Raw genomic sequence first — 25,452 nt, forward strand, 5'->3', positions numbered from 1 at the left:
TGAAAACTTGCTGTTGCTCAAAGTTTTCAGTACAAATGAAAATGTCTGTGTTAAAGAACACCTGTGGCTCTGGCTGCAGAGCATAAGCACAATGTGCAGGACCATCTGCAGAGTGCTGCTCTCCTGTGCTGCCAGGATATGTCCAGTACGGCCCTGATATGCAGTAGCAAGCTGTCTATTAAGAATTAACCTGCAATATTAAGAATATGAAGTCCCCAGTAAATCCAATGTAAAACCACCACTTCATCCGGCATGGCTTTAGGAATAGTGGCTGGAGCACTAGCAAAGGAACCCTCACCTGGCTCATTTCATCACACTGGGGAATTGTGTTGAATGGGCTGTTTGCAATGCTTTGAAGTATGGTAACTTCTCTGGGAATTTTTGATCTACTTCAGTCCCATTTCCAAACAAAGATTTGAAAGATGGTGTCAGTTTTGTTGACAGAAAGGGTGCTCCTTTGGTGGCAGTTTACCCTAATTTGCTTTGTGTGAATGATAACATTAAAAAATTAATTTGTGAGTAAGAGGGGAAATGTGAGCTTTAATTCCTTTCAGTTTCCTGTTAGTTCCACAAATCTGTGCTGTAATTACCGTAATGTGCATGAACACACATGCATGTACTTACACTCAAACTTCAGCCTTTTCCTTTGGTAATTTCTGCTTAAGGAATGTATTATCATACATGACACCAGATGGAAACTACCAGCAACTGCTGCTTGCTACCTGCCATGCAGTGCAATGTCAAAAGACCTCTGCATGCCACTCCTCCCATTGCTGATCATTGCTTTGGCTGCTTCTCCATAGACAGAACAGCCACGTACTCTGAATAACATGGGGGCTGTAAAGGCGTGTCTTGAAATCAATCCATACAACAGAAGTCCACACCAAATTCAGAAGAGGGTGCCTGTGAATGCTAGAAATACTGCTTTTCCCAGTGTGTAATACAGAGCTTTAAGATATTTTCCTCTTAAGCCTCTTTAAAGGCTCTTGAATAATTATCCTCATGCTAAAGTCTGCTGTAAGCTGTTCTAACTGTGCCATGTTTGGTGATAGAGCAGTGGGGATCTGAGAAACCTTTCAGACAGTGAGCAACTGAAACCCACGGTTTTTACTGAAGGAGCCTCTTCTGCCTCCGTGGCTCTCCTGCTTTGCAAAGGCCTTGAGCTGGATGGCAAAAGATGGTGTAAGTGAGCTACGGGGGCAAGATTGTTTTTTTTGTTGTTGTTGTTTAAGCACATTTAATGCAGCACTGTGGGAGATGAGATCCAGCCCCTGCATTGGCTGCTTTGCAGATCTGGAGCTTTATGGGGACTGGCAAATGGATGTGGGTCCCACAGCCCAATTATGGCTGCTTGCTGATTTTCTGGTCTCTGGGTTTGGATGAAGCTCAATACTTGAATTCACACTGTTCTCCCAGTATGTGCCTGGGATTTCAGGATGTCAGTCCTATCCTGGATTGTGAGCAATGGGCAGTGTCAGAGGGAGGAGCTTCTACCACAGCAGCAGAGCAGTGTAGCAGCTCTCTGGGGAGTCCTGGCCACTGCAGGAAGCAGGTGGTACATCTTAGTTCTTGTGCGTACCCTGAGGTGGGAATCACCTAAGCTGAGGCTCTATACTGTTAACAGCTTTCCAAACAGCTCCATTTACTCCCCCCTTGATGTCTCCTGCTTGTTATTCTATTCCATCCAAATCAGAGTTTCTGAAGCCTGCAGGGGAAAAATCAGTAGCCTACACAGAGCATTATCATACATAAAGACAGAGATGCAATCGACCTCATTAACTGGAAAGTGCCAAAGAAAAATAATTCCAGTATTTGTTGAGCTCAGAGCTGGCATTGTTCCTGTAGCATTGTGTGTTTTCAGCATGACGCCCAAGGATCCTGGCCTGTTCCATTCCATCAGTTCCGTGGCTGTGAGTTAAACTCTGTGCAAATGTTTTGGATGAGAGGATTAACAAATTGGTAGAGGTTGTCAAATTCATCCACAAAGAAGGAGTGCTCCTTATCTGGATCTGTTGCAATGGCTTCCAGCTCATCTTCAGCAGCCCAAGCAACTCCAATGGAGTAAGCTATAACTCCTGGAAAGAAACCCAAGAGATAAGGGTGAGCATAAAAGTTTTAATTACATTACATTTGATTGGTTAAGACCAATACTGCAGACATAACTACTAGGCCATGAAAAAATTGGCAGTGAATTCCAGTTTTTAATTAATAAAATTAAAAAAAAAAAAAAAAAAAAAAAAAAAAAAAAAAAAAAAAGGTGGCATTGTCAAAATGGAAGAAATGCCTGGTGTCTGCTGTGGAGCTGCCCAAGCTCGCTTCAAATGTTATCGAGACATTAGAAATCCTCTGCAATCTCTTAGGTCTAGCTGCATCTTTCTAGTTCTGTGTTACTTTCAGAAAGTTCCTTATTCAGATGCTGATCTTGCTTAGCACTTGATGAGACCCCAGAGTGGATGCTATGCTTCCTTCCTAAGGTTTCATCCAATGACTTTGCATCACAGCAGAATGTATTTCTCTGACCCAAATAAACGTGGAGGTATGGAGGAGCAGATAATGATGGTAGAACTTACCGTTTTGGTGAGCTGTAAGGGCTGGTATTCGGACATCATCGTAAGACCTGCCATCTGTAATGAGAATCATGATCTTCCTCTTGTTGGGTTTGGATTTGGTGAAGAGCTGCTCAGAGGCATAGCTGATGGCTGCCCCTGTGCTGGTTCCACCACTCCAGTAGTTGATCCTTTTGATAGCACTCAGCACGTCCTGCTTTGTGCTGTACTTATCGAAGCTGAACTCGAGTCTTTGCTCATACGTGTACTGAATGGCTCCAATACGGGTGTCCGTGTCCGAAATCTCAAACTCCTTGCTGATGTTGGCTACAAACTGGAGGACTGTGCGGAAGTTGCCGGTGCCAACGCTGCTGGAGCCATCAATCACAAAACCGATGTCGGCTGAATTAAGACACGTCTTGCTGCAAACCAGCCGGTCGATATCACAGACCCGCTTCACCAAGGGCTGGACGACCTTGTGGAGGCTGAACCAGCTGGGCACCATGATGGAGTAGAAGCCATTTGTTCTGCACACTGCCTGCAAAACACCACAAGTACGAATGCAGTGGAAATTCAATCTGCTTGTTTCAACTGGGATTTTAGCTAAACTGTAAATTTAGGCTCTTGGAAAGAGCAATGCTGGAGTCTGGAGCGGGCTCTCCTCTAGCTGCCATCTGGTTCCCTGGGAAATGTCGTGAATATAACATCACAGATACTTCTCTATAGATACTTGTCTCGTCTCTTCCCCTTTTTTAAAGCTGTGGGATGGAGCTGATATTATAGCCATGAAAGAAGTGTAATAACCAGGGTTGCCACCTGTCTAGCTTTTTGAGATAAGTTACACTGTTTGTAGAGAAGGCATCCAAATCACCGAGACGCTGTTTGTGTGGCTCCACCTGGAAGCCCCAACGTTTGCCAGATGACAACTTTAGCTCCCTCCCTCCCAGGGTTAGGGCAACAAGGATGGATTTCCCTGCTGATAAACCCTCCTGCCTTGGACTGAAACCTCAGGCTGAAGCTGGTTTCTCCCTGGCTGTACAATCAGAAAAAAAAAAAGAACAAGAAATGTTGATAAAAGTGTAAAAGCCTTTCTCAGTTGTTCTGGCTGTGCCAGATAATTAAGGACAGACAGACAAAAACCATGTTAATGTCTGTTTTTATCACCAAATACTTGGTAGGGAGCAGATCTGCAGGAAGCTGTTAGAGGATCAGGGGGATTTGGGTGAATGTAGATAGAAACCAAGGGCTGGCACAAAGCATGGAGCATTCTCCCACTTGTGCTCTCTGGCAGGCTCACACAGACTCACTGTAGCTTTGCCATTTTGAAAAATAAATGCAAATCAGGCTATAATCCAATTAAACACTGACCAGAAACAACGGAGTTCTGAAACAGCCTTGAAACTAATGGAAATTATTTCATGGCAGAGCAGTGTGGCTCAGGCAGGAATCTGTTCTCTGAAAATAGCAGATAACTCTGCCGTGCTTCCTGAGCTCAAGTGAGTCTGGAACTTCGTAGATGTCTCCTGCCATAACCTTGTGTCACCTTGCTCTGAGACACTATTGAGCAGTGCCAACTGTTAATAGTGCAAAGAGTTGCATTCTCTTTTTTTTTTCCTTCTTTTTTTTTTTTGTGCTTTGTCATGCTGCTGTACATTCAGAAAATCTTGTCTGCAGGTTTGTGCCAATGCTTGGTCAGCAAAGAGCCATTTGCTTCATGATGAACCTCAGACCAGAGCTTTACTGTGAGCCAAAGTTTGTTCTTAGCAGCTTTCAGACAGGTCACCTTTCTAACTTCAGCACTGCCTAACAGTCTAAGCAGGACCAGAAGTAACCATGAGTGGTAAGAAGGAAGGGAAATGTCTCATAAGTGTGACTGTGCTTAAGCCCCTGTGCAAAATCACTTGAAAAAGGTAGAGTCCAAGGCAAGTGTACAGCCAGAGCCCAGCCCAGTAAGTACCTTGTCCACAAAGTTTGGCTCAATAACATTTTGCTTCTCATTTTGAGCAGCTGCTTCAATAGTGACAAAGAAAATGTTGATCCCTGATTCCCTGGCCAGCCTGGAGGCCTCCTCCACCCTGTCGGTTGGCCACCCATCCACCATTACCACCACCACATTGGGCGCTCCACCTCTGTTTCCATTAGCATCCGAGAAGAAGTTTTTGTTGACAAATGAAAGTGCCTTTCCTGAAATGAAAGAGGAGATTGAGGATAAGTTACAGGGCTGGCAGCACTCCAGGCTCTGGAGCCCTCCCTATGCTGAGGGTGTGCATGCAGCCCGTAACCTACCAACATTGGAAAGTCCGCCTTTCTGAGGGATTTTCTCAATGGCGTTTCTTAGGTCCTTGGGGCTGGTGTACGTTTTCAGGTTAAATTCTGTGGAAGGGTCATCACTGGCAGATGGAAAGAAACATGAAGCAGTTGTCAGGTTTTTTGCCTTGCATACAGCGGTACAAAAGCTGTAAGAGCTTTCTGTCCTATTTTGCTCCTGGGAGTGAGCAGGAATTGTAGAATTATTAAGGTTGTTTCCAACCTGCAAGATTATCTAGTCCAAACAACCGCTCATCCCCACCATGCTCACTAACCATGCCCCTCCGTGCCACATCCACACAGTTCCTGAACAACTCCAGAGATGGTGACTCCACCACCTCCCTGGGCAGCCTGTGCCACTGCCTCACTACTTTCTGAGAAGAAATTCTTCCTAATACCCATCCTGAATTTCCTCTGGCAAGCTTTAGCATGCTCCAGCTACGTGTATATCGACGGTGATGGGAATGGCTTGTCTCTAGCAAGTGTGCTGAATGCCTGACTGCTCCCACAGACTGACAGAAAAAGGAGAAGGCGGCAGGCAGGGGTAGGAGACCTTCTCAAAGCAAAGAGTGTAACAGGTTGTGAAGGCAGGTTGACACTGTTCTTTGATATGCTTGTGCCCGTTATCTTCTGGGGTTCCTTGGGGGAGAGGAGTGCTGCATCCAGCAGCTCCTGCACAGCGTAACCACAGGTGGAGGTCACAGCATGGAAGCACCAACAGTAATAACAAAAAGAAGTCCCCATGCTGTGAATATGGATGAAAAGATAAATTATCAATGAGGCCACACTAGTGGAATTCTAGAGGGTGTTTCAGTAACAACTGTTTCTAAGTATTACAATTCTCATTTACAGCAATAATGAAACAGAGCTAGGTTTGTAGCCTGGGTGCAGAGGTGGCCCTTACCCGTACTGCACGATGCCCATCAGAGGCCCAGCATTGTTGATGCCGAGGGCATGAGCCACGTTAATGAGGAACTGCTTTTGGAGCTGGAAGCGGCGTTTACCAATGCTCCAGCTCCCATCCATCAAGAAGGACAAATCCACCTTGCAGCCTAAGGAGAGACACAAAGCAGGGAAAATGGTTTTGGTCCTTTTAGTAGTAGTGCTTCTTTTGAAGAGCAAAGGCCTAAAAACTCTGCACCTGGTGACTCTTCCTGCTGCACAAGCTCTACTAAAATGCTTTTGATGATGACGTAGTGGCTGGCCTGAGCCTGTTTTGTCAACAGCCACCCTGAGGTGTCCCTGGGCACCTGGGGACAGCCAGTGTGTGGGGCAGGAGGTGGCTGTCATTGCCCCCGTGCTGTGCCTGCTGGTGAGGTGGTGACAGCAGCTCCCACTCCGTGTTTGACCTGAGCTTCAGTTGTTCCCAAAGTAGCTGTGGGTTTCACCTGTGTGTGTACAGCAGCACAATTTTGGTGTTGCCTGACTCAGATAAAAGCTGTGTCTGTACTCAAACTCTTCCTGCTAGTTACTCAGATGAACCTGATCTTTGTGCTTCTGCATGTGCTAACTGTGGCCCCTACCAGCCTGCCTCTACTTCTCCTCACGTTAGTGGTGAAACATTTGTCAGTTGAACCGTGACTAGGAGTGGAGCAAAATTTGGCTTCACTGGAGCGCTACTGTTTTCTCCTGCCGTCTGTATCTCTTGATTTGTCTCCGATGATGTCTCCTACCAATCAGACTGTCCAAAATCATGTGTTTTAATCATTAGATAGCCTGAAGGCGACAAAGTGCCAATTGTTCCTACTGGCTTATGCAACTGTCTCCCATCTCATTACTTTCAATTCTTTCTCCCGTAGCTGTCTGTTTTTTTAATTCTAATAATGCTGAATTAGAGAAGCGTGACCGAAAAGCATGTTCTTTCACAGCAGCAGAGAGTGAGGCAAGGCTGGGAACCCAAAACAAATAATACCTTAATTAGGGGCCAAATTTTCCTGAATCTCCTGGCCTTAAAAGGGAAATACCTCATGGGATGTCCACATGCATAGTGGAAGTTTCTTAGCTAACGGGATCTGAGATTTACATGCCTGCTCCAACTTAATTCACTGCATTTGAATGGTAGAAGTGTTCCTGCACTTGATCAGCAGCAGAACTCTGCTTACGTGTGCTCTGTAGGGAGCTGTACTGAGCTCTGCTTTCCTACAGTGACTTTGAATCTCCAAGGGCATCCTTCTCCTTTTCTTCTCCTCCCTGTTACTTCTATAAGGTGTATTTGACATTTTTTGATGAGACAAAACATATTAAGATTTTTAGGTGGAGCAACTGAAGATACAGGAATGCTTGGTTCAGCATTTAAGGTAAAGAGGACTTGAGACAAAAGTGAGCGCTCAGCTGTGGGAGGAAGGGCACAGGAGGCCCTGGGGTCAGCAGGAGGTGAGCCCCTCTGCCAGGGAGGATTCCCTTGAAGAGGTGGATGATCCCATCTCTGCATTTGTGGTTTGCTTTCCCTTCCTCCTTCTTGTCTGGGCCTCATTTCAAGATGAGTTAATGGGCAAACCTGTCTTTAATTACAAAGGACTTTGCAAGGCTTGCTTTTCAGAGCATGTGACATCTCCATCCCCAGATGGAGGGCTCCTCAATGCTCCTTCAGCACCCCAGCCGGGGCACAGAACCTCTCTCCTGACTGCGTCCATTTCTCAGGCGGTTTCTTTCCCTCCCGCCCTCCGCATCAGAAAGAGCGCCTGTGTGGCCACAGGAGTGTGTGCGGTCATCAGGGTTTGCTTGCCCATCCCTGGCTGCAGCTCATTGCTTTGTTGTCCTGCACCATCGCAACGCCTTGAGAGGAGCTGTGTGTGCCCAGAGCGTGGAGCTGAGCTCACCCTGAACAGGAGCAGCGAGCAGCCATCATCCTGACACCCAGGTAAGCTACATCTTGAAATGCCTTTCTTGGAAAAGCAAAACCAATTGTATCTGTCAGAGGGACTGGCAGAGAGCACTTGCTGATCCTCTGCAGATGAAAATGTATTCCTTAGTATCTTAAGTTTTCTTTAAAAAGTCGTAGTTGCTATTTAATTTGAATCCCTTCTAGTAGTAGGTAATTAATAAAATGGTACTGTGTAATTATGACATTAATTCCAATGTACATACTTGGGTTCCCCTGGGAGGTTGTCTCCAGTGGCTTCAAGTTCAGTTCCTCCTTTGAAGCAAAACCTGGAGAAACAGAGGAGAGGAGAGGCTCTGTTGAGGTGTGCTGGTCTGCCCCAGCTCTGGGTGTCTGCAGGGGTGCCTGGAGGGAGCCCCTGGGCTGCTGCTGAGCACCTGCAGTCTGAAGATGCTAAATGTAAGAGGGAAGTGAGGGTGGGTAGCAAGTCCTGGCAACTCACCTCAACCATCTCTATTGCCAGGGCAGCCAGCAGCCCCCGTATGTGAGCACTGCATGTGTAAAGTGGGTGGCCAAGGGACATCAGCAAAGAGCATTACCAGAATCTGATGGCAGCTGTAACAGCTCTGAGCTTGTGCACCACTTGAGCTGGCTGCCAGAGTTATTAATGACTGAGCCATAACAGTGCAGAAAATATTCAAGAAAACAGGAAATTCCAACTCCCACCAGTCTACCTTCCACTCTATTTACATCTACCAACTCACCTCTCGTGGGAATGAGCACAAGAATACAACTGCTTGGAGCTGTTTTCCCTGCATGATGAAGCTGTGTGCAGTTTTGGGTCAGGAGAGGAGGTTTTGTTGAGGCTGTGTCCTCAAACTGGTGTCAGACCTGGCAGCTGATCCCCTGTGCGTAGCTATAGCATGCTGCTGGGACATTACTGGGCAGAAGTCTTGCTTTGGCATCTCACTTCTAAATTCAGCTGCCAGTGAGGGAGATACCTTCTGCGGCAGGGATCAGCCAGCCCTGCCAGTTCCATTCCTGTGTGACTGCCCTCTGCCTTTCTCACCCCCGGCATCTGTCACTGGGTAGGACACTGTGTTGGCTGGGCACTGTGCCTGGCCCTGGGAAGGACACTGGGTGTTCCCATATGAAAGAGGTAGGAAAAGGGACTAAGTTTAGCCCCATTTCATTTATGTTCATTTTTTTTCTTTAAAACCTGAAATACTCAGCAACTTGTCCTTATGACTGTGTGTACTCCAGTGTTGCCTTTAATCACAGGTGTGTAATTTCCCTCAGTAGCAGACCAAAGCCACATTCCACCTTGCAGCACTACATTCCAACACGTAGTGCTTGGCACCACATACATACTGCATTTCTGCTTACCTTATTGCAGGTCATGAAACAGATGGATTAAAAGCTGTTGTGAGGTTAGATACTAACACATGCCTCTCATTTTAGCAGACAAACTTTATGGGGAAGTTAATTCACAGCTATTTCCCTCACATGTGTGTCTGTGCTCAATAAAATCTGCAGTCCATACCTAAAGCTGCCATGAGCTCTGTCAGCACGGTGCACCTGAGCACCATGGCACTCCTCATTCTGGCTGCTGGTGCCACCAGCTGTTCTGAGAGGCTGTGGGTCAGCAAGCTGCTTTGTGCTCACTGTAACAATAAGGTCACCCACCAAATAACCTTCCCCACTAATTGGGGAGGTGGTCAGAATCTGTGGATTCTGCCAGTCTATTTTAAGGTTGTTACTGCCATGGGAATTTGAACTCACTGCATGGGTAGCCTACTCCATGCTAATTAAAGTTCTCTTCACTGATTGTCACAGCTGTCTATGCTGATTAAACTCCCCATTCATTTCAGCAAGACAGCAGTGACTGCATGCACACCAGGAACCATTCCTTTGAAATGACAATCTGAATTCATCAGACTTTATCACACGGACGCTTCAGATTCTGAGAAACTGTTGATACAACATCCCTTCTCCCACACTCAACTTTTCATTGCATTCAATGCAATTTGTCATTTGGTGTCTCAGGGTGCCCCTCTGCACCACTGGCCCTGTACACTGTGCTGCAGCTTTTTCTAATTAAACCCACTGAAGGCTGGATAGAAACATGCTCACTCTATGGCTCAGAGTGCCACCCCTGGAGAAGGGAAATCTGTTCACGTTTGAGATTATGCAAATTTTGACTGAAGAGCCACTGCCACTGGATTTGCAAACTAATGCAAATAGGCAACACTGCTGGTAGCAGCCAGTGGGAGGATTAGTCACACCTCGGCTTTGGGTGTGTGGGGGGATGGTTTTGCAAGGGCCACCAACATGGCACAGCTCTCTCCAGCAGCAAAACTGGTAATGGAAAAGACACCTTATACTGGACAGTCCAGCTCCTAGTAAGAGCACGCTGTGATGAATTGCCATATCTTTGCATGGACTTTGCATAGTAGACTTTGCATAGTCTACTTTAAATGTTCTTACGGAAAGAGATCCCTTAAATACTGAATGTGTGGAATGTGCACTTGCAAACTGCACCTGGCTAAGAATTTCTCAAGTCTTGATCTGCCTCTTAAGCCTGCTTCAAATGTAAAGCTTTTTTTCTTACTCACCGGTACTTCTAAAAATGCTGTCTTTTGACTTTTAAAGGCTAGAACATTAGAAAATTTCAGTAATGCCCACTATTTTTTAATCCACCATTCTCATCTGAATGCCCTTCCTTCTTAAGTACATTTGCATCAGAATAATCTGCCATCTTTTTCATTGATGGCATTTCTAGACTGCTTTCCCAGCGCCAGCGGTGGCATTCCCAAAATACCTTCTTATTTACAAGTGAATTTCAGTAGCTAGAACCTCTTTCCTGCAGTACAACTGCCAATTCTTTGCAGAGCTCATCTGTTCTGCTCTCACTTTTGGCAGGAACTTGAGAATGATGAAGGCTCAAAATAATTTTAACTACTAAGATGTAAACGACATACCTCATTTGTCATCTTAAATACCATAATTACTTCTTAGAATGAGATTGTTATCAGCAATGCCATGGGCCTGATGAATAGCGTGAGCTTTCCCCACATGCGATGGAAAACAATAATTCCCAGTCTGGTTACCAAATGCTTTAAATATTTACCTGTGTCAAAAAAGCTCAGTCCAGGTTTCCACAAGTCTGTTTCCATTGCTTTCATACATGGAAGAAAAGACAAAGTATTACTGAAAATAATGGAATCACTGGAGATTAAAAAGCTCAGTTTAGAAAAGCCAATTTATATAGTGAATCACTATTCATGAGAAGGAGCTAAGGAAATCAGAAAACTTGGAAACCTTTACAGACACATTTCAAGCCACATTTAGCAGGCTCATGTCACTGGCTCCAGAGCTCTCATCTGTTTTATGTTTCAGTATGCCTCTTTAGATCTGCTTTGGTTATGTTCCTCAGAACTGAACTGACACTGAGACAATTATACCAACTTCAGTATACTTTTGCTTTCCCTAGATTGTTTCCCACTGGAAATCTGCAGTCTACTGATTTCTGTATAGCTTGAACCTGCAAAGACAAAGAAGGTGTCTAAATCTTGTTTGCAGCCTATCAGGCGTGTAAAAACTCCAACCAAATTGATGCTTTCATAAATATGACCCCAGCTGTCTGTTTTTGGAGCCTCCAAAAGTACTCCTCCAAAAAATAATGCTTCCCCAACTAGACTGGTGGCTGGCATCCTCCAGATTACAGCCAATGGGTGAAGCATATATTGGTCTGGAAAAAAGAAAAGGGAGCTGTGGTTTACCAATGTCCTCTGGCCCATGAAACACTGACCTTTCTGTGAGATTACCACCTCACTGTGACTGCAGTGCGGGCTCCTCTAGCTTATCTGACTATATAACCTCAGAAAAGTCATGTTTTTCAGTAACTCCAGGAAAAGACTGTTTTTTTGTCAGTAGGAGTAATGGTGGACTCTAGGTTTACTCTTCTCTAGAACAACTGACTCAGATAACTGTGGGTCCTTCCAAATTGCTGTGTATGGGTAATGAGGAGGGCTTGTGTAGGGCTTCTATGAGCAGTCTTCCCACAGCTCATGTCCTTTGAAAACTTTCTGTAGTGAGAAGACCTGAATGAAGACAAGCACAAGTGCCAAGGATTTGGGTATCTGGCTGCAGAGATGAAGAATGCACTAAATCTGTGTGATTCATGAATCCAGGCAAAAGCTCTATGCTTGGATGTAGTCCTAGACACATCACAGAGCAAGCTCTCAGTTAAATGTTCCTTTGAAAGGAAAAAGAGTATTCTTTTAAATAGCTAAAGTTTTTCTTTTTTTTGCTTGATAATGCCCACAAAAATCAAGGTTGATTTTTAAAATACTACAAGACTGATATTTAAAACAATATAAAAAGATCTATAATTGTCAAGGGGTTGGAGGACGTGGGGCCTTCTTGAGAGCAGGCAGGGAGAAGCCAAGCAAACAAATGGTGTGTCAGGATGGGTGTTTTCCAAGCAAATCTTTTTGCTAACCTGAGCTGAATAGAGAAGCTCCTTGACAGCACAGCTCAATAGCTGTTGTTTGCTGAGCAGTGCGCACTCGCTTTGCAGGATCAAGAAAAACAGCTCTCCTTTCCAAGAAAGCAAGGAGTTGTCCAGGAATTTCCCTTTGACCGTGAGAAAAATTGGCTGCTTGGAAGCAGCTCATGTGAGCTGCCAGGACCCAGGCTGAGAAAAGATCAGGGCTTATAGGGAATACAACAAGTATATGTTTGTGGGATTTTTTTCTCTTGCTCCGTGGCTGTAAAAACAGTTGTTCATTATGGAATAATTGTGCTTTGCAGTCATCTTGGGAAGTCTTCAGATATGTAAGGTGGGAACAAACTGTGATTGATTTAAACAAGATTCAGCACAGCATTCCCCTGCTCCTCTGGCAAAGATTTGGACAGACTGAGGCTTAGTCAGCACATCACAGGGCTCTTCCCATTTCCCTGCCATACCAGGTTCTCCCTCCTGTACACAGTGTAATATAATAATATAACAAAGCACTGCTCTGTTAGGCACTTTTACAGGCAACGTGTTTGCTCTGCTGTTCTGCATGGGTACATATTGTACATATTGCCCACCTGTTTCCCTTGTGATGATGGGCACTGGATTTTGACATGGCAAAGAGGATTGAGAGAAGATAACAATTTAACAATTATGAGATTTAAAAAAAAAAAGAAAAGGCTGTGATTTTGGTATGGCCAAAAGAACATGAGGAAGACAAACATGGATGGAAATGAAGGAACAGAAATAGACTGAAATAAACAGGAATAATGTTAAAACAAAGTAACAGAATAGAGCACCCCTGAGTGCTCTGGAGCCACCTGAAATTGCCAGCAGCCTTCCAGAGTGCCACTGAGAGGACTGTTTGCTGATGAAGTGGATGGTGAATTGCACAGCTGGGAAAGAAGAAATGCATCAAAGATGTTTAAGACAACTAATCATTGTTAAGACAATCCCCGTGTTGCAATCAGTCTGGAGGTTCCCGAGAATGACAGGAACAGCAGAAAATTTATCTCTACCATAGACCTGATAGGCTGCACAGGGCTGAGGTTTTATTCCTCATTTTGACTAACAAATAAGGTAAATTATAAACACTGTGGTAGAAATTGATTCCTGCAGCCTGAAACAACAGCTCACTAGTGTCCAATCTGTCCACTGACTCCTCATTCTGGAAGCTGCTGGCTGGCCCTTCAGTACACAGAGAATTCATCTGCAGACCAGCATATGGGTTAATTTAGGCTTACTAAAATCATGAAAGAAGGCAGAAAGAAGGCAGACTGCACTTAGCAGTCTGGCTCACCCAGATGGGCTGGAGACCCGGCAGGCCTGCGGATGGTGGCAACAGGCTCTTGGCGCTGAATACCTGCACAGTGTGAGAGAGAGATGGAGGTTAGATGCCATCTGGCCAGGATAGACAAGCATGAAAGAAGAAAGAAGAAAGAAGAAAGAAGAAAGAAGAAAGAAGAAAGAAGAAAGAAGAAAGAAGAAAGAAGAAAGAAGAAAGAAGAAAGAAGAAAGAAGAAAGAAGAAAGAAGAAAGAAGAAAACACCACCAACAAATAAGACCCAAACAAACAAGAGAAAAAAAAAAAAAAAAAAAGGAAGAATTTACAAGCTTAGGGAGAGTGGCAAAAGCAGAAGAAAGGAGTCTAAATGTTAGTAGATACTGTAGTTCTCTAGTGCACTGGAGCAACAAGCAGCAGGTCCTGAGATGCTGACCATGCTCAGGAGGTGGAAACTGAAAGAAATCGTCAGGCTGCCAGAGAAGCTGTGGTGCCCCATCCCTGGAGGCAATTAAGGGCAGGTTGGATGAGGCCCTGGGCAGCCTGAGCTGGTGGGTGGCAGCCCTGCCCACAGCAGGAAGTTGGAGCTGGGTTGGTATTAAGGTCCATTCCAACCCAAGTTGTCTGTGATTCTATGATTCCTCTGAAGTTAGGCCTATGGACCCCAAGACACAAGTTCTCCTGACGTTTTGCATTAGTGAGTATTATAAAGTACCTATATAAATAGGTTTAGGATATTGTTCTGAGAACAATTCTAAGTTTAATCATTCCTTTTTATTTGTTGTTTCTAGAAGTTATGCTATTGCTGTGCAATAACTACAGTAATATGTGCTTTTTAGAGGTGAGTGATGGGGAGAAATAAGAAAAGTGATTGATTACCTGCATTACCTGCATTGGGTTGCAACATATTCCTGTTACTTGCAGATGTGGAAGTGCCCCTGAATGCTTTGAAAATATTGCATTGGTTAGCAAATAGAACTGAAAGACAAAGTTTTATAGCATTCTAGCAATAAAGATCCAGCTAGTTGGTTCAATACATACCTGTATTCAGTCCTCTTCCTTGTGAAGCCTGAACTTGTCCTGAGTGGACATCAAAATGAAGAAGTGTCAGTTGTACTCCATGTTTGGTGCAGAACTACTGCTACCTGAATCTTATTTTATTGCTATGAGAGTTAGTTGCTCACAGACAGAGAGCTTTCATTGATATCCATTTTCAGATGTTAAAACTACATTTTAAGTCAGCTTAAAGAAAAACTGCCTTGTTCAGCCTAGTTAGATTAGTTAACATTCACTTCAGTTATGAGTACGATTTTAATCATTTCTGCTTTGCACTTAAGTTGTTTTTAGTTACTGTTCTGATTTGCTTTCCTTAATAAGTTTTGTTTCTCAATTGCTCAAGCTCATCTGTTCTTATTTCTATTTCAATGCTATCCAGTTGTGTGAAGAATGTTAGAAAGAAACCAAAACAAAACCCAGACCAGATACCACACTTCCTGCACAGAGCTTAGTATCTGAGACAAGAGCCAGTGAGTAGATACAAGCAAGCAGGCAGACTGTAAATAATGAAACAATAACAAAAACAATGTGGGAGAATTAATGTGTCTGAAATGTCTTCATTGCTGTCTACACAAAATGCTTTTTTAATGTGATTGTGTTAATACATTAAACTCCCACTGTTCAAAAATACAGAATTCTCAAAGCACTTGCAGATGAAGATCGTCTTCAATCATGCTTTTCTTTTCATTAATTGCTCTTCAGAAGCTTGTTAACATTCCAAGGCCTGCTGAAATTAGTAGGAATGTTTTAGCTGACTTCTGAGAACAATGGTCCCATGAGATATTTCTCAATAGGATATCATAAATGAGATCATTTGTAATGGTTGTCTAAGAAAACAGGAACTGCTGCTACTTGCAGGCTTCATATAACAAAATTAAGTGACAGCAAATAATGCATGCATTACCCAAATTTGAACATTCACAGAGTACTGGAAGCCCTTTGATGGGATTTATGTGAGCTGTCCTGAGAGACTATGAAAATTTAAAAGGCAAAGAGATCCTTTTTTGGGAAATAACAGGCTCCCCTGCTAGGCTTTTAAACTTTGTAGGCTTCTAGCTCTGTGTCCAGGTGATCTGCAGGCGGCATAAGATAACTTCTTGGTTCTGGAGAGCGAGATCTACTTACGCAGCAGCACAGTGTAGAGTTGGGTGCTCTTTTCATGCCCAAGATAGGTATGTACCAAAGAACGGGAAGAAAATTAACTTTGAGCCTGAAAGCTTGCCTTAGTTTGGGATTGCCCGAGTGTTAGTATTTACAAGGCCACTCGAAACAGTGCACATGAGGGTAAGAGAGAAATCAGTTTCTAAGTCCTGTGCACCACAATTTTTGTTCTGTTTCCACACTTGTTACCCACTTGGTTTGCTTTCTGTGCTGCTTTTGATGGTGCCAAGCCATCACAATTCATCACAAATGATGAAAATGATGAAGATGAGCAGCTACTCAACTAAAGAAATATGAATTCCCTCTGCAACTTAGTCAGCATCCCTGGCGGACTAAGCATCCAAATAGAAAAGGCTGTATCCAAAAACAGGCTCCACCTGTTTCCCCCCCAGTGCAGTCCTTATCCAGTGCATTCCACTCCTATGAGCCAGGATGGTTTCACACTGTTGGATGAGAGCTTTCTATGTTGCTTATAATGCTATTGTCCCTCCAGTCCCTTCCTATTTTCTTTTCTTGCTACTGTGCTAAGTCACAGTTGAGGGTGAAAGGTTGTGGTAGGTAGCACCCAGCTCAAGGTCACTGGCTGAAAAGAAAAGAGGTGAGGCTGAACTGAGCAGGGCAGAGTGCAGAACCAAAAGCATCATTAGAAACTCCAGCCTGAATAATATGAGTGAGTTATAAAGGCTCCTCAGATAGAAAAAGCTCATTAACTACTTTGTATGTGGTTGTAACTTCGTTTTCTTCCCTCCTTTTTTTTTTTTTTTTTTTTAAATCCAGACCTTCTCCTTCAGAATCATGAACAAATCAGGAAAATTCAAGAAGATGGATACTGAGTAGTCCTAAAAATCGAGTCTGTGAAATCAGATGTATGGAAACTGCTGAATCACAGCCTGAACCTCTGATTGATCACCTGAGATGAGCAATGAGTCAGCCACAGAAGCACAGGTGAAGGCAATTTACCCGTGCTGCTGGAAGGGATGGAGCCTGGCTCCACTTCTCCTAGACCCATTTAAAAGCTGACTACAGTGGGGAAGGATCTCTTCTGGAGATTCACTCCCCTGGAGTTTCATAGTGAGCCCAGGATGTGGGTAAGTATTTTATCTGTTCTGTTTTGGTATGATAACTACATAGCTGAACTCTCTGGTATATTTCATAACTATAAACATCTGTACATTCATTGTTTATACAGATGTATGTCTCCTCTATTTCTCCAGCTCACAGGAACCTGTCCCTAAATCTCATCCCTATAATCTTCTGGCAGTTAATTTGTATCTAGTAGAAGTCCAGTGAAGAAAATTGTGGAGAAGCAGAACTACACTGCAATGAAGAAATACTTAAAATAGTGAGTAATTTTTTTAGAATTACTTTTAATCTTTCTGCTTTCTGGCTCAAAGCTTGGTCTTATTTAAGACAAACATAGCCTTCCCACTGACTTCAGTGCTGTCAAAAGTTCACTCTCAACGTGCACCTCTTACTGCTTGGGGAACCTCAAAAAGGTTTTCCTAATTGTCAGCGAAGAAAGTTATCGCCTCTTTTGTGCCTGCTGATGGGACTGTGAAATAGAGAAAAGAGAAACAAGCAGGACCAGGTTTACAGGCATATTAGATACAAAATGATTCAGATTCCATTGAAATCAAACTGCTTGAAATATGCTTGCACTTCTGTACATAGTGCCATGCACATACCTGCACATTTGACTTATTAACTTCCCAACTCCTGCCCTTATCCCAGAGCAGGGCAGGCATGTGCTCTGTTGGGTGTGTAAGGTCATTTATTCCTAGTATGTGGAATTGATGAATGAGGATGCTCATGGTGCCCCTTTGGTGTGGGCAGGCTTCTTAGGTAAGAGTAGCAAGGTAGGAGACTTCTGGGCTCACAGTTGAATTTGACTTAATGATGCTTTCCTTCAAGACCTGAATTAACCAGAAGATGCCTGCCATGTATTCTGGCTTTGAATTACTCAGCTGTAGGTACAGCCACATTTACATGTGTGAGAGTAGAACCAAGCTCAAGGCACTCAAAAATAGCAATAATATGAAATCTTCCAGCTCTCTTTTATCCAAACCCAATCCAGCTCCCTTTTATATAACCCTCAAAATAGTGTCATGCTCAGAAACTTGCAAATAGCTGAAAATATTCTCCCATCCTCAACTGAGCAATTACCCATTGAATGAGAAAACTCCTCTATGTATTTGCATTGCAGCCTGTGGGCTAGAATGGAGGCAGGCTTCTGGATGAAGCTGTAGAGCTCTGAACGGCCACAGTTCTGTTGTCAAAAACACAAGTGATATGCCAGGAATAACATCACATTTATGCCAGGCTTGGAACCACAGCCTGAGGTTTTCAGAAAAAACTAAAGTTGGCATTTCAGAGCTCTCAGCCCTAAGTTTAAATAGCAATTCAACTGTCTGTACTATGTATCTTACAAGTAAATCAAATTTTCCTTTAAGAGAGTAAGACAGGAGGATGCTACAGGAAAATCTGACTGTAGCAGCACAAAATTCTCAAGAGTTGCAAAAATCCAGCGTTTGTCAAGGCAGGTATTGTCACTTGCAGTTATTCGCTAGAAGGGATTCCCCAGAACTCTCAGTGATCAACATCTCTGACGTATCAGGCCTAGCATATATTTTTCAGTTTAAATACAGACTTGTATTCAACCACTGCATTTGCTGAGGCTTGAAAGGTTACTGAATCATTGCTGCCTTAAAACACACCACACTGCATGCCTTGTGGCACATAATTCCTTAGTGTACTTACTTGATGCTGCAGCTGCCACAGAGGAATATGCAGGGTGGACGCTGCTAGAACCTAAAAATAAGAGATTTTGATTTTCATCTGCTGAACCATTCAAAAAGACACCAATATGTATGAATAAAAATAAATGAAGAGAAGAAAAGATTAGGGAAAACCAGGTGTGTGAAAAAACTATACAGGAGGGATTCCTTCACATTGTTTTCATCCTTAAAATCCAAGAGCTATTAGAAAACCATGTATTACAACTTTCAGTTATTGGAAGTTATCACAGAGTTAAATCTAAACTGAATCTTAACCTATTTGCTGAACATTCAGTCCAGACATATGAATCAAAGAAACAGTTGACTACTATACCTGATAATCATGACAGTGTTTATAGATGGAAAAGTTCTTCCCATAAGAATCAGTATAGATGCTAAAGATAATGACTAGCCGTAATTGCTCTGCTTACTGAAGATGAGCACTTATATTGGGGAATCTAACCACATTGAGTTGATGTGGGACAAACACTTCCATGTGTGTCTCAGAGATATACTACAACTCCAGCAGATGGGTGGGAATTAATTTCTTTATCCACTCATAATATGCCTATGTTGAATGGCTGTACCAATGATCTACTAAATAATGGTATATTCTACTGAGTGTCTTGTTCCTTTAATTTTAGGAGAACTGTTAGTCAGGAGGAAAGCAATGAAAACATCTGTACTACTGACCTGTATCCCTGACCCTGTGCAATCCAGGTCGAGGCTTGGCTACAGCTGAGTCTATTGTGATTCTTGTTGTTGCAGGTGTGGTTGCCTTTGGTGTTGTGCTGAAAGGATCTGTGGTTGTGGTTGTTGGGGTTGGTGTTGGTGTTGTGGCTGCCATTTGTGTGCTTGGCATTGGTTCCGGTGATGTCTGATACATCTTGTGGACTGTGTCCCCTGTAGGAACATTGATACGGTCACTCTGCTACATCCATTGTTTTGCTGTCATCTTTTCTCAGTATAATAGAACTCTTTGACAATCCGTATAAATAGAAATCAACAGACATCTGGAATAAAAGATGGCAATTCTGAGTCATAGACCAGAATGAAGTAGGCATTGCCTACTACCACCGAAGTGTTACTGCCAGAAGGACGGGTTTCTGGGATTCAGGACAGGGGTGGAGCAGGAGCCAGGAGGGCTTTGTCTTAGAGTTGTGGTGAGAGCAGCACTCAGGGATGACCATTTCAGCTCGCTTTGACTCAGCTGACAGTTGCTACCGCTTTTGAAATGATCTGTCATGAGAATAGAGACAATTCTAGTTGCAAAAATGTGCATCCTAAATAGTCTTATGCAAAATTTTTAGTGTGCTTCTAGTCCTTTCCAGTTAGCATATTAGAAGAGTCTTCATCTTTTACCTATCACCTATCTATTAAAGTCACCCTCAAATATATTCCATGTTCATCTCATCCCTGCTCCTTTCCTCCCTGCCTGTGTCCCCAGGGATGACAAGTGGTGTGCCTTCATGCAGCCTTTTCATTGCAGCACAGTACAAGCTTGCATTTTACTGCTGGATGTTTCCCTGTTGGAAAGCATCACCATGAAACTGTCTGGTAGATTACTTACCACCAAATGCCAGCCAGAGAAAAATTCAGATTTCTGTCAGTTTTAATGGGATGATGCTGAAAGCAAGCTCAGAAGAAAAACACAACAACTCAGCTGAAAAACCAGTGTGAATGGCTCTCTTTGGGCTGAGCGGTACCCTGCTCCATGCTGCTGCACTAAGAAAAGGAGGAGAAGAGGGTAAAGGGATATTTCCTGTGCAAGACAGTACTGCAGTAACAGGGAGTGGGTACAGCAGTGGCTTCTGTAACTTTGGCTGCATGGAGCAAGGAACCTCTGAGCTTATGCTACAGCAGAAAGCCCAGGGACAATGAAACAAGAGATTAAAAATGTAATTGAATTTCTTTAGAAAAAGACATGAAGATTCCCAACTCCTACCTTGTTCCGAGGCTTTCCCCAATGTATCAGGTGTGGCTGCACTCTTTGGAACTTTTAGGTCTTGCTCTGGCTTCTTAGGCACTGAAGCAAAATGAAACACATTAAGAAACGCGCTCTGGAATAAAATAAAGTTTTCCATTAAGAGGTTATCAGTCCCCAAAGGGATGCATCCCACCACCTAGCATTACAAAGTTTGGTTAGTCTAATCAGTGCTTCCTTGCTAAGAAAGAAAAAGTGATGGATGAATGCCTCTAGACAGCAGTCGCCACATGTTTTCGGTGCTTCATTTAGACATCTAACTGCCCAAAAGCTCCTGCCAATGTCAACAGAATTTCTGAAGTGAGCAATAAACACGGGGTTTTACCACTAATAAACCAATCCTCATAAGATTAATGTGAGTCAGGGTCCTGGTGTGTGTAGGCTGCCTGGTGAATACCAACTAGCATGTAGTATTTCAGTCACTAATTCACATTCAGATGTAGTTCTTTCTTGCTTGACGTCAGATCTTCATGGGGCCAAATCCTAGGCTCACTTAGAAGGAAAAAGTGATTTTTACTCAGCTTAAATAATTTAATTCCTTTCATAAGTTTCTGATCAAGATTCTCACTAGGTGGTAGCTGATATTCAAGTGTACATGAAGTGTCTTCTTCATGGAAATGACATTTGTTTGTGCTTTTTTTCATAACTGTGTAAATTCCAGACTTTTCCTCAGGAATGTGAGGAAAAATATATATATATCTTTTACTTCTCTATTGTGACTCTTTTGGTATTTGCTGAGTTCAAATCTTCATGAGCTTATCCGCTGTGAAGAGTAATGTAAGAACATGAGCATCTTTCCCATGTATTCAAATGCCTGTCAATGGGTGCATTCATCCAAGGTGGCATGGCTGTTGTTTGGAGTCCTGCTCTTCTCCTTTACGTTATTCTTTGGTCCTTGGAAGGAAAGTACAGAGATCTTTCCTCGTTTTTAGACTCTCACATGCACAGTGGCATCTAAACATTGTAGTTGTTCAGCTTGAGTGTACATCACTCAAAGCCCAGCCTTTAGTTTACAATTGCTTTGCATTTACATTACACTAGGTGTGGATTTGTACATATATCTTGATGTAGAATTACTGACACATTATTTAAGCTGAGTTCAATCTGACAGAATGGGAGGCAGGTGAGACAAGTTAAACAGAATAACTCCTTACCACATGATCCTTGTCTAAAGATCCTGAGCACTGCCATCTGTATTGTTAATATTATTATGTATTACTGTACTCTCCACATCAAGTGTCCCAAGAGATTACACAAGTAGCATTAAGAGAAAGCTAACACAGAAGACTTACTTCGGATAGAACAAGAACAACACCATACTCACAGATCTAAAGCAAAGGGGAAAATAGGTGGGAACAGGGGCCTGTAATTAGTAACACTGATGAACGTAAGGGGTACATTATCTTCAGAGTCTCAATTATTAAATCTTCTTTATTACACAATTGAGATGCTACAACAGATAGTTGTGTATAGATATAAGGGAAGGTTGATCATAATTACTTGCCAGGTTTAACAGCTGTGCTCTTTGAGGAAGAGAATTCAAGAGTTGATGGATATGTCACACCTTTTCTTGGCTTGCCCTCTACAAAATCAATAAATAAATAATCATTGCAAAATATCACACAAAACCCTCCCATCTAACATATGTGTTCAGGATCAGATCCCACTTTTTCACTGTCCACATCATTTTCCTGAGGATTTCTCTCATCTGATGGAGAAATCTCAAAACAATTATACTAAAAATACCAATGCTGAAACCCAGCATAATAAGAAAAGATAGAAAGCATGTAAATACAGTCCTGGGAAGGATTTGTAGAGGTCACTCAGTTTATTTCTTTGCTCTCACGTGGTGTTAAGCGTGAAAGAATCAGTCCTGAAGAACATCTGTATAAACTGCGCTTAAACCCACAGCCTCCCTGGGTTGCCTTTTTCCAGCTCCCAAATATGTAGTTGAACTAGAAAGTGTATTTGATGTGGGATTCATTTTGTCAAGCACACACTATTCTTTTCAGACCTTGCTTTTGCAACATGCCATTTCTGGCAATGATCTTTTGCAGTAATAACAGTGAGAGAAGGCTTTTCTTGTGTGTGGGGACATATGGTAGCTATATTGAGATCTAAAATGAGAGTCCTGTCTTAAAACAATGAGGTATGTTTCCTATTTAAGCATTAAAACACAAATCTTTATAATGCCATACCAGATGCCATCTCTATTGGTACATGTAGCTGTGCAATTCCATTTCTTGGGACAGTTTTATATTCTCAACGCATATCTGGATCATTGAATGTAAGATGTTGCAGAGAAGCTCAGTGTGGGTAAGACTGCTCTGCTCTCTAGGAGCTGGAAAAAGCATAACTTTGCAAGCTTGGATGTGGCATAGATAAGGACTTCCACTCCCTGGTGACTCTCTACAAACTGATGTGATATGTCATGTATCTGTACTACCTTCGGTTAGACCTACCTCCACTTCCTGCAAAACCTGAATTTTGATGATTGCTTCTCTTATGTTCTTAGTGGTTCCTTTAGTAAACATTCAGCTGTCATCCTGGCTAGTTAGAGACCAACAACAGTCAACAGAACTCATCTGTACAGACTGAGTGCTGGAGCAGGCTGTCTCTCTCATGTCCCTTTGCATGTCTCTAGAATCTTTGTTTTACTCCTCTCTGAAATTTCAGATGTCAATAAAGAAGTTACTTTGAGTTACTTTGAAGAAGTTGCTTAGAGTTACTAATGGGGCAATTGTGTAAGGATCTATTTCATCTCTCATTTACATTGGTATAATTTGGGGGTAGCTCCACTGAAGTCAACACAGCTCCCTCAGAAGCCAAGCTGGCAACTGACATGCATGGACAAGCTGCAAAGATCTTTTTCCTTTTTCTTGGGTTTCCCATAGAAGCTGGAGTAAGTTAAGGACAGCAGATCTTCACTTCCATTTTTTACAGAGGCAAAACTGGCCTCAGAAGCTAAGCGGGAGTAGGGAGTTCTTTTCAAAATTTGGCAGAAAGGTGAAAAAGATGTTTGACTGCAGATGATGTCTAAATGCGTTTCTTTATCCCCAGCAGTTCAGAATTGTCAGGTAAGTTATTGGCACACAGATGTGGCAATAGCATAATAATCTTATAGCTAATCTGATTTCTCATGAAAACTTAGACTTTCACTGTGCAAATAAGCTATCTGCCAAGGGGAAGCTGGCTACTCCTGGACTCTGTGGTTTGTGATAAACATCAGCTTGCATCCCATATAGGATATTGTCAAATGGTAGCTCTGAAGCCTGACCTGGATGTGGCCCTGATTTCTGGAGCTATGGTAATTTGTCTTTTCCACTGATATGTCATCTGGAAAAAGTTGAATCTAGGTCAGAGTTTGCTTAGCATACTTGAAAATGGGTTTACATGTGAGTTGAAAACCTCAGCTTCTGGCTGTTTGAAGTACAAGCCATAGGATGGTGGCGGCTCACCCTCTTGTGCCTATTTGCAATTAGGAAACCCAGAGGTTTAGGGCTCTATTTTCTTAACCCACTCGCTTCAAACTCCCCCTAAACTGAATGGAGCCATTCAGCTGAATGCCAAGGCATTCAGTGCTTGAAAGTGAATACCAGTGCATTTGCATACCTCCTGGTGTGCTCGCTGCTTTAATCCCAGGGGGCAGACCTTGTTCCCCACTGCTCCTAAATCACGCCACCTCATTGCCTAGCTCTCCTAAGGATTCTTCCTCCATGCACTTTTGTGTGGACATTTATTCATAATGTAAACATCACACTCTCCATGATAATATCCTAACTGGAAATAAACTGTTGGCACAGCCTTCCTGAGAATTTAATCTTCTGAATTTATCTCTAAGATTACCACATTTTCTGCAGGTATAGTTAGTAAGAATTTCCTTCCTACTTGTATGTGAAATGTGGTATCAAACATACTATGTTATATTAGATTTATGCTTGAAGCAGTTTGTAATGTAGTTCCACTGCATTAGAATGACAGTTCAACATGCTTGAAATTGAGGCATGAAAGACAAATCTCATCATGCCTACCTGTGTGCAGATTTTTCATCTTCTCTTTTCTAACTTTCTCTAGTATCATCTGTCATAGTGACTCATTAATTAAGAGTAAAGATATTTTACTACAAATCAAAAATCCCTGCAGTTTTATATGATGACAAGTGAGCAGCTGCTGAGGTAAAAAGATCTTATTTCCTATTTATGTAGCAGGATTACAATGTGCTGTTTGTTGGAAAAAAAACAGCAGCAAGTACAAGTAGCAATTCAGCTATTCCAGGAAAGCCATACTCATCCAAAATAAATCCTTCTCATGGTGTGGTGTACCCATGGTAAAATGCTGTAAAAAGTGCATCCAAATATATTAATGCAAACTCCAGATGGCAGTTTAATTTGGTCAGCTTCTAAGACCTTATTAAATAAGGTCCACTAATTTTCACATGAAAACATTTCTTTATTTTTAGTGGCTGTTCCATTGCTTGAGCTGTTGATTTTTCCAGAAATGATGCAGTTAACTAATATCAGTTGGTCATACCTATCCCAAACCTTCAGAAGTGTAGACCAGCAAGAGACGGACCCTTGTCTGGATGAAGCAAGAAGCTGGATTTACAAATTGTATGTGAAGTAAATTAGACCCTGTATTTGTACGGGCAGAATGATTTCAGGCAGTTTTGAGATAATATGAAACCAGTGCAAAGAGGATCTAACCTACAAAAACATCTGTGACATTCATCACTGAATCCAGTGAGCTGTTGTATGTACTGGGGAATGATTTAGTACTAAAATGTATTTCCTTGTGCTGGGTAGATATCACAACATTCTGGCTAAGAGAGAAGGGAGCATTTCATAATTTATTTGGGATACAGCAATAGAATTTCTTAATTCAGTACTTTGTACAAATGCAATATGTTATTTGTATATTTGTACATGGATTTGAGATGGGTTAACAGTTTTTTATTTGAAATGTATATATCATTAAACTATGCATTCTTAATTTTATTTAGGAA

The 25,452-nt window shown here is 42.6% G+C and overlaps 1 protein-coding gene across 1 annotated transcript in view; it reads right to left on the minus strand.

The window, feature by feature from the left end:
* Positions 1-1,896: 1,896 nt before the first annotated feature.
* Positions 1,897-25,452, minus strand: part of VIT (vitrin) — a gene marked incomplete at both ends in the record, with an annotated part of 28,199 nt that continues 4,643 nt past the window's right edge. The window contains 14 exons of the mRNA XM_079550592.1: positions 1,897-2,075; positions 2,571-3,084; positions 4,504-4,730; positions 4,833-4,936; positions 5,758-5,905; positions 7,941-8,003; positions 10,805-10,852; positions 13,494-13,556; positions 14,364-14,420; positions 14,517-14,555; positions 18,450-18,493; positions 19,153-19,369; positions 20,412-20,492; positions 21,955-22,032. Of these exons, the coding sequence (XP_079406718.1) occupies positions 1,897-2,075; positions 2,571-3,084; positions 4,504-4,730; positions 4,833-4,936; positions 5,758-5,905; positions 7,941-8,003; positions 10,805-10,852; positions 13,494-13,556; positions 14,364-14,420; positions 14,517-14,555; positions 18,450-18,493; positions 19,153-19,369; positions 20,412-20,492; positions 21,955-22,032 (1,862 nt within the window). The remainder of the gene's footprint in view (positions 2,076-2,570; positions 3,085-4,503; positions 4,731-4,832; positions 4,937-5,757; positions 5,906-7,940; positions 8,004-10,804; positions 10,853-13,493; positions 13,557-14,363; positions 14,421-14,516; positions 14,556-18,449; positions 18,494-19,152; positions 19,370-20,411; positions 20,493-21,954; positions 22,033-25,452) is intronic.

This window comes from Tetrao urogallus (assembly GCF_951394365.1).
Source record: "Tetrao urogallus genome assembly, chromosome: 2".
NCBI classification, from domain to species: domain Eukaryota; kingdom Metazoa; phylum Chordata; class Aves; order Galliformes; family Phasianidae; genus Tetrao; species Tetrao urogallus.